This window comes from Syngnathus typhle, linkage group LG6, assembly GCF_033458585.1.
Source record: "Syngnathus typhle isolate RoL2023-S1 ecotype Sweden linkage group LG6, RoL_Styp_1.0, whole genome shotgun sequence".
Classification (NCBI taxonomy): Eukaryota; Metazoa; Chordata; class Actinopteri; order Syngnathiformes; family Syngnathidae; genus Syngnathus; species Syngnathus typhle.
This window is the reverse complement of record NC_083743.1, coordinates 8,577,097-8,586,900: the sequence shown is the minus strand read 5'-3', so window position 1 is coordinate 8,586,900 and position 9,804 is coordinate 8,577,097. Positions and strand designations below refer to the sequence as shown.

General features: G+C 41.7%; 1 protein-coding gene across 1 annotated transcript; it reads right to left on the bottom strand.

Moving 5' to 3' along the window:
• Positions 1 to 1,240: 1,240 nt before the first annotated feature.
• Positions 1,241 to 9,591, bottom strand: zbtb38 (zinc finger and BTB domain containing 38). The gene is made up of 3 exons (XM_061280579.1): positions 9,536 to 9,591; positions 9,383 to 9,464; positions 1,241 to 5,357 (listed from the first exon to the last, which is right to left on the bottom strand). The coding sequence occupies exons 1-3, from the start codon at positions 9,589 to 9,591 to the stop codon at positions 1,860 to 1,862; spliced, it is 3,636 nt and encodes a 1,211-aa protein (XP_061136563.1). The 3' UTR covers positions 1,241 to 1,859.
• Positions 9,592 to 9,804: the final 213 nt, after the last annotated feature.

Genomic DNA, 9,804 nt, shown 5'->3' with positions numbered 1-9,804 from the left:
TACAAAACCGATGTTGATCTCTTCACATCTTTGCATGAAAATCAGCCACGATTGACGTTGTTTGAAGACAAGATGCGACCCAGGATGGGAAAAGCCGAAAGTCGCATCAATGGTAGCCAACACTTTTTGCACTTGACACATATCCAGATGCTGGTTAATATATGTAAACTCTTGCGTTTAGTTTTATTGAAACATTTCCATGGATAACAAATGCCGTTAAGAGGACCTGCAGAGAATTCTTTGTTGCCTGCATGGTCATGTAAGCCCCACATATATAATGCTTCATGTCAATAATGTATAATATACGTATAGCAGGATCAGGAAGTCAGAGAACATATTTAAGAACAAATATAAAGCGTTACTTTAATGTCTGCTACATGCCAACAATCATAATTTCTGTTGAATCACTTTTAAGTACAGTAGAAAATATGGGAAAGACAGAAAAATAGTGGCATCTGCTGGATGAGTTATATTCAAACAGACCACACACATCCAAAGTACCTTTTCATTTTTTATGACTTATAAATGTTTAAAAGACACGTTGTGGAATATTTGCTGCGTATTTTTCTGAAATGTACCCATTGTAACTTTCAAAGTACTAATAGTTCCCCTTTCCTGTTTGTATAGATTAAAAAAAAAATGTTCCATATGGAAAATATTGTGAATGCAAGCAGTCTGTGTCATAAAACCTTTATTGTCTGTTAACCAGTGTTATTGTCATTTTTACAAACAGGCAATTTTATAACCACATCTTGATTCTGCATCTCAGGACGGAGTACGTGCAGAGAAAGAACCTTTATTCTGGTAAGACTTCACAAATGCATACACAGCTTATGTTGGTTTTTTTTTTTTTTTTCAAAAGTTTGAACGTTTTGGATTTAACCACACTGCACTGAGAGTCAGAAGAGTGTTTCTGTGTTTGACGCTTTGCTGCTGCTGCTGCTGCTGCATAGAAACAAGTTTAATTTCTGCCACATCCAAGTTGCTGTTGTTCTATATTAAATGAACAAATATGTATACTTCAGAGGAAAATGCTGAATGGAAAAGTCATGACATCTGAAGATTTTGTCTCAACGTGGAAGGGATGAGGGCAATGAAAGATGTTGATTTTCTTTTTCTGACAAGGGACTGGTAACCACTTTTATATTTGAGGGATTATTTACTTTTGTAAAGATTTCTCCTCTTTCAGTTAATGTATGACTTAACTATGAGAGATGATTTCAAACAAACAAGACGTAACTGCTTGATCCATGAATATTTTATTTAAATTTCATACAGTTTATACACGGAATATATCAAACGTTTCAACTTACAAGTGCTGTGTCAGAAAAGGAAAAGAATGACACATTCCATCAGTTTGCAATTGAATTATTGAAACACAAGTTTAAGTATAAAGTGCAACCCTCTATGTTCAATTATAACGGCATGGGAGTCCAAGAAATCATACAAAGCTTGTTGCTTTTCTGACATAGTTAAAGCATAGCCCTCAATGTCCTACTGTATCCAATTCATCCTCGGGAAAAGCAAACATTTCTTAATAACACTATTCCAACTGGCTTCTTGTAAACGGCTCTTTTTATTTTTAAATCTTCCAGCCAGGTCACATGATTTCTTTGCAAGTGATGCATAAACAATTAAACAAAAATGTGTCAGGTCTTCACAACCTATATAAATTACATTATAGTCACTCGAGGATAAAATTCCTGCAGACATTAGACATTAATATTCAGTGTTCTTTAGAAACATTTTGTCAAGCTCTGCTGCAAAAACATTACAATTTTAGTACTGTACAGTTACTCACAGAAGTGATTCGAACTTAATGAATCTCACTTTCTGTAAGTTTTCAAGGTTAAAGTGATTTAGAAAAACGGTTCGTCTTTACACATCCTTTTCTCCGGCTTGTGTGCTGAAATGTGGTTATCTTTAAAGTCCGATGCATCTTTTGTTGACAGTTTGGAGGACATCTCTTGATCATTTACACTGTTTGCTTCCAAACCGTCTTTGTGCCTAGCTTGAGGTGTTAAAGCTAGATCTAAAGAATGTGGTGAATTGATTAGCTTTTTTGTTTTCTGTTTCACTTTTTGCTTTTTTGAGGGCGGAGTCAAAGTGAACATTGTCTCGCTCTGTGGCGATGTCGGACTTTTAATGCGCACGCACATAATGTCCTGATGTTGAGTTATTAACTCAGAGGTATCCTCAGTTTTAGGTATCTTCAAGGGGAAATGTACTCCTTCCTCATATTGCGTGTCAGAACTTTCTTGATTGTCATCCTCCTCCTCTGTTTTGATGCAGTCCTTTTTGTTATCCAAGTATTCCAAAGATGGTTGGATGGTATAACCCTCCCCAGTTGTCTCCTGGTGCTTTTTCTCATGGCTTCTCTTGGTGGCAAGGTAGAGAAACCGCTGTGGACAGAAGGAACAGTGAAACTTCTTCTCCGGGTTGGGGCTTCGGGTTGAATTGTCAAAGCAGGAGCCCTTTTCCATACAACTGTTGCAAATGTAATCATTGCCGCTAGGCGTCTCGCCCGGGGGACCTTGTTTACCGCAGGTGTGACAGAAATAGGGGTGAGAACCAATAACGTGAGCTCTTAAACCCGTCTCGGTGATAAAAGAGCTGTCGCAAATGTCACAGTTGTAGGTTGTCCTTGGGCTGCAACTCCTATGAAGACTCCGTTTCACATCTCCCCCACCTGAGATACTGTCTGGTGTTTGCCAACTGTCCGATCGGGCCTCGCTGGCACCGGCGTCAGTTCTTACGGGCTCTTTGTACTCGTGATACAAAGCTCGCCTGTGCTTGAATTTTAGCTTCTTTCTCTTCTTTTTTGATTTGTAAGAATAGTAGGGACGCCAAAGCTCATCAGCCATGTCGCAGTCATTGGGATCTTCGTGAGTCTCAGATAATAAACTTGAGATGTCTGGTCTGAAGCGGCGCCTGGAGCTTTCCAACTTGTCATCTGAATGGAGTGGACTTTGCCCCTCCATCTCACCCAGTTTCTTCATTTCTCTCTTTTTCCTTCTTGGGAAGAGGTTGGAGCCTTTGATTCTGCGGCGGATGATGGCTTCATCGCCTATTTTGACAGTAATCTGGCACAAAGGCATGGCATCACCATCTGCAGATGGACCCGGGCACACAGGTTTGGCAATGTAGGTAGCTGTTTTGGAGCCCGCCGTCTTCTCATGACTCACTTTTTCGGTATTCGAGCGAAGCATTTCCTTCGTCATTTTCTCGACTCGTTTTGCAGAAGCGGATAACTCGCTGAGCTTTTCCACGGTGTTCAGTGAGTTTAGGAATGTTACATTTGGACTGATGTGATGCGAGTTAAGGACGTCAAGAGAGCTACCTTTATTATCCGTCGGGCAACTTTCCGCATCTGATTCAGGGACTGTATAGTCAATGTTAATGAAAGGTGAACTATTCTCAGTGTCTTTTCCTCCCTGGGGATAACTGTGGTGCAAACTTTGGTCCATTGTGTAGGACTTGTCAAAGCTGATGCGGGGCATGACAGGAGCTACCATCGTTGTGGTTGTCATGAAAGTCAAAGGCAATGAACCACCATCGGGGCAGCCGCTCATGCTGTTTCCTTCAAACTGAGGTCCGAGAGGATTATTGTCAAGTTGTCCTTGATAGTCTGCGTCGTCACCCTCCGAATACGTCTGACTGTATGTCTTATATCGTCTTTTCCTAAACTTCATAGGCAGAAGCCTGTACAGCTTAATTGGGTAGACACTGGCTTTCAGACCACCATTGGCAGATTTCCGCTTAATGGCTAGTGAGGGATCAATCCCGTGGAAAGACTTTTGATGGTTTTTTAAGATATAATAGGTCATGAACGTTTCCAGGCAGAAAATACACTGATAGCGGCGTTCGCCCGTATGCCAGATCTCATGTTTGGTACGGTACTCGGCCAATGCAAACACTTTATTACAGTAGTGACAGGGATAAGCCCTCTGCCAGGAATGTACGTTTTCATGCCTCTTCAGACTGGAAAGTGTTATATACACCCGTTTACATACACTGCAGTTGTATCTTCTCTGACTGCCACCTAACCTTTTCTTATGTCCATCTTTGGGGGCCTCTAATTGAGCTTCAAGAAGGGGGTCGGTCACCGGAGGAAACTGTGTTCTGATGGCCTCCTCGCTCAATGCGCTAACTGAATCGAGATCCCCCTCTGTGACAGCTATCTCACTGAAATCTTGTTCCGGCTTTGCACTCACAACCCTCGGGCAGTTTTGCTCATGGTTGCGTAGCCGTTTTGGACGAATAAATTTTTTGTCACAAAACTTGCAAAACAAAGGACTATCGGAATATTTCTGATGTACCTTGGAGTGAGTTGCTAAGAGATATTCACTTGTGAATACTTCTGGACAACGTTTACATCCGTAGATTGAGATGCTGTCCTCCGCTGGAAGAGTCGAAAGACTCGACGCCTCTTGGACATAGCTGGTGGAAAAAGGAATGACTGCGTTGCTGGTCTTTTCTTGTTCATTCTGTGCTGCCGTCACTCCCTCAGGTAATATTGGGGTCATTAACGTATCATATTTTTCCGTGTGGGGTTCAGTATGTGTTGGAAATAAACTTCGAAACACAGCACCTCTGAGCCTGTGGCGCTTCTTGAGTGGACCTGAATTCCGGTAATTAGTTCGCTTTGGCAGTATTACTAACTCCTTCTTGCCATCCCATTGATTTGTCTGACCTATTTCTTCGGGTACTTGGTTCACAGCATATGAGTGGTCCAAGAAGGTGTGAGACTCATTAATCCCATTGAAGTAGGAGGATTTTGGGCAACTTGCTGGGAGCCCCTCATCTGGTGACTGCCGACCTTCTTCCAGTGGGGTGAATGGATTGTTCCCGGGACACACTTCAGTGATTGAGAAGGCATTGGTGATTCTTGGTCCTCTAGAACCATCAATCTCCTCAGGTCTGCTGGCCTCATCCCTGTTTTTTTTAAGCACACTAGCTGTGCTTCGATCTGTGGATTTAACGGAGTCTGCTTGGTTTTCCTTTTTCTCTTGCCCTGCGAGCTTCTCTAAAAAGGGAATGCCGAGTCTTTTCCCTGCCGCTATTAGCGCCTTCTTGTCCTCGACACTAGACGATGTCACCTTTGCTGAGTAGATAAAGTTGAGGACGCAGGCAAAAACTTCGGATTTAAGGTCCATCAGTTCCAGCACACGGCTAGAACTCCACGTCTCATTTGTCAGAGCATTCTTGAAGTAGCCACTGCAAGCTGCCAGGATGTTCTTGTGGGCACGGAACTTTACATCCTCCACTACAATAGTCACATCACAGAAAAGGCCTTGTGAGCGCTGCTCATTAAGCTTGCTGAGCACGGTGTGAGGGTGAAAACTATCCATCAGGTTCTAACTGAAGCAACAAATAGCAGCCATCTAAAAAACAACAACAGAGAGAACAATTTACATTAGTCTTACAAATGATTGTGAAAATATAAATCCACAACGACATAAAGACCCTTGACCAAATTTAGCGCATATCGGAGCACTAGATGGCAGTAATGACGACACAGTGAGACTAGGTCAACGTTCTTCATTGACTCTATATTTGCTCTACGTTGCCCTATTCATCATAAGTGACTTATTTGTTTTCGTATATAAATAGAAAAAACTCCCAAAACAATCAAAACATGACTGTAACCTAGTGAAAACAAAACAAAAACACATTCACCGTCACTATGGAGGATGATTCATCAAAACATGAAATTGTTACTATGTGAACAAACCATGTATTCAAATTTGTTTCAACTAAAGCACTTGAAGGAAAATGTTCCATTATATTGTAACATTTTTAGTCGTGCAAGAAATACAATATGGACACCATTTTGGAAATATAACCAACGTCATTGTCCACTCTCTCCAATAGGCCTCTGAAAAAAAAAATTAGGATACAAATTTTTGATCCCACAGGTTGAGCACAAGTTTTTCCATCTATTCAGAGCTCTGATAATTACACAATGTTTAACTACACAGGAACACTTAGGGGAATATTTTTCATTACATTTAATTACATAATTATTATATCAAATCCACCCCACCCCAAACTTTAAATGTCTATTTACTCTCTTTTCAAACAAAACAGCCAAAAACATCTACATGAACTAAGCAAATCTCTATGGCGGGCTTCAACAACAAATGCACATTGAGATTAACTATGGAACCTCTGCAAGTCAGAGAAAATGTTCGGGGGCATTTTTCTATACATCTCAAACCTATTTTACAAGAATACATATTTTAGCGGAAATACGACAGAAGTCAGTGAACAGCATGGCTATCAAAAGCAGAGTCTTTCCAAACCTCCTTGCTCATCTCCCTTTCCATATGCTGATGTCTCCAGCTTCCTTGTCCTTTGCCTTCATTTGTGTGTAGCCAAGTCCAAAAGTGGATCGGTCCTGGTTTTCTTTTCTCAGGCTAGCCTTCTTCTGCCCTTCCACAGCGTGTAGCTATACTGGAGGATGGGCTCGCCTTTGTGCTAGCCGTGGTAAGCGACACATTCTTTGCACTGAGTGATGCTGTGTGCTACGTCATGCAAGCTCTGAGCCACAGTAGCAGGAGTCCTCCTTTGCTATACATAAACACCTCATGAATCCACCAGCTTTTCAGCTGCAATCCACTACTAAGCAAAAATAATAATGTACATGCTTATTTCATGCACAGTGTCACGTGGTGCAACAGTATGCTACCAACGTACACACAAGCCCTTTTTCGCCTGTGCTAACACAGAAGCAGTGGTTAGTAAAGCAGAACCAGAAAGAGAAGATGGCGGCAGGAGTAGTCCTAATTTATATCCCAGCTCTGCAGCTCTGAATGTTTTCACTCGGAATTTCAACGAGCACGGCAACTAAATGCTTGGAGTAAAACTGTTCTGATACTGGCGCCATATAGTAAGCCGACATAGAGGCTGTTGGTTGATGCACATGCAGCCGATGCGTCAGCACTGCAGACGAAAGGGGAGGGGGCTCAAATTGAACCCACTATGGCACTCTGAGCCTTTGAAGAGGAAAACGGGGGCTGTGTGGGAAGGGGTGTCACATGACATTGTATTCCGTCGCTTCAAGATGGCTAAGCGCAACTCTGACCACTTACGACTATTCATAAAAAGAAACCAGCACGTGTCAAACAAAGACTGATCACCCAAACTCACTGCATGAAGTACAGTTCAGAAATGACAGACGCTAATTAAACACAAGACGTACGTTACATTAACCAGAAGTTTGTGCTTTTTCACCAGATGGTTGCTCCTCACTTCACCACGGCTCCACTTGTTGTTACCCGGTGTTACTAACTTGACTTAGCACTGATTGCCACACACGCGGTGAGTTGCTTACCGGATTTCACAACCCCATTGGTCAAATTAAAAACAACATGATCCAAAACAAACTGTACTTGTTTGTGAATGGCGTTTTCAAACTCAAAGCCTAAATCTGCATGAGGAAATGCGCTTTTAAGTTGGAAAAAAGTCTCGTGTCATAAAATTATTTAATTCTTCACCATTTAATATGATAGAATGTCAATGTTTGACTGAAAGGCGCTGAAGCCTTTGGGGTTTGGCAAGATTCGACAAGGAACACCCTCACTTAAGTGTGATATTTTTAGACTCCAAAATGATTCAATTATAAACCACAAATCATTTGGTGCCCTCAGACATTTGAAAAGTCCTGGATATAAATGAAAATACTTAGGGCGAGTACCGATACCAGGTATTGTAGCTGGCCGATACTTCGCCCTATTTCAAGGTATTGATACTTGGATACGTGTCTGACAGATGCTCACTAAGATGCAATTTCTATCAGTATATGTAAAGAAATGGAAGGTTATACAAAATTGCCATTAATTTCAATTGGTTTTGAAGGAAAACTGCTAGAATGGTCCGTTTCATGGTCAATTGTTCTAGTGATTAAAAACGTTCAAAATGTATTTTTAATGCTATCAAAAGTATTTTTTTAACTAACACAAAGCAAATTTGAAGTTGTTTAGCCATCAGCTATTATTTCACTGCTTTTTACTGATGTTAAAGTTCTCGCCATGGTATTGTTCCTATTTTTGTCTTCTGTTAGTCATATAAAATAACTGACCTGTTTTGTCAGCCGCTGCGTGACGCAAACAAAGTTCTTGTTACAGTAAAATATTTGGCAAATACCTCCTTACTCACTGTCTACGTTTGTATGCCGATTTGAACGACTATACATCAGCAAATACATATGGTCATGCTGGATCCTCTACAAAAAGTGACCTATTAAGAATGAAGAAACTTAACTTGCAAATAATGCTAAGAATTTAGGGGCATAGTCTCCTCCCATGTGCTTAAGTCAGAAAAGGTATTCTGCTGCGCACTTTTTGGCCTGGACAGATTCTCCCGTCGGCTTAAATGTGGAGCGACCTTGAAATCAGGGCGTTTCCTGACCAATCTGCCAACGCGTGCATTCTCAAATAAAATGATCTGTATTTAACTGATACTGAAAGTCAACTAGGCAGCAGTACACGTTTAAAAAAGCAGTTACGGCTAGGCCTCATCTCCAACGACAAACCAGTCACACGCTACAATCATCGCCGAGATCTTTCCATGTCACCACAACAAGAAGACTCAAGTTGCTTACCCAAAGGTGCAGCGGTTGTTGAATGTGCAGCCTCGGGAATCCTCGTGGCATTTGAGACCACAAGTCTCGTTCTAGCTTTGCGCTGGATCAAGCGTTTACCATCGTCTCTCTTCGATGTTGTCTAAATGCTGTCTGTGGGACAAGCCGCTAGCACAGGAGCCATGATTCTTGCATCGCCATGTATAGTTAGTAGCTTTAAGAGCTGCAGCCACTGCTGCGTCACTCTCGTTGCATCACTGGCCCACAAAGACGAGCTCGAGGCTGGGAATGAGGGAAAAAAACAAAACGAGCGGCAGTTCATTCCAGCCACCATTCTGCCTCAGACTTGGGCCTAGCTACTTGTGTGGTATTCAGGAAGTGTTGTGGCAGACTGATCCTATATTGTTATGTAATTAACATTTTTTGTCGTCGTCAGTGAGGTAGCTGAGAACGCAGTATCCGGGCTATGGAGTCTAATAATAGAGCAATACCGTCAAGTCGAATTCTGTGTGGTCATGTCATAGCAGATCATTCAACATAGCAAGCAAGCTAGCTGAACATGACCCTAAATGTGCTTGCCTTGTATTTCTACATATACATATATTCTATACAGTAAAAACAAAAATGACATCATCTTGATCGTCACGTGTAACATTACATAATGGCAGTTATAAAACAAACACATCCTCGACCTGATCACATAGCTGTTCAGATTCCCATGCGTTCTTGTACCATCTGTTAAACTGGTCTCGTGTAGGAACAAAGAAATACAATTACAAAGGCCTACCTCTGTCTTACGGTATTGCTGCTTGCCTGTGCAGGTTTCAGGTGATGTATGACTTTTTCCTGATGTGTCTGAAATGTGTTGTAGTCTGAAGGCCTGAAATGGGAAACAAAATGACAGCACTTGTTTTGCACACGTTACCGACTTGATCCCCCGCCTACTCGCACCATCTGACGGGCTGGCACTTTTCTTTGCCGTGTTGCGCCCTCTGCTGGTAGAACATGTTGAGACCGCAGTACCGACCTTCTCCAGCAGAGATTGCAGGAGCTGTTTACTCATAAACATAAACAGGAAGCAAACGCGACAATTGACCATTGACCTTGTTACGAAGTCACACTCCGTGATTGGTTTTTTTTTGTTTTTTTTTAATCAAGTCTTAAATCCACATAACGCATTGCAGCGTTTTAAACTGATAAAAAAATGTCTGGTGATGATT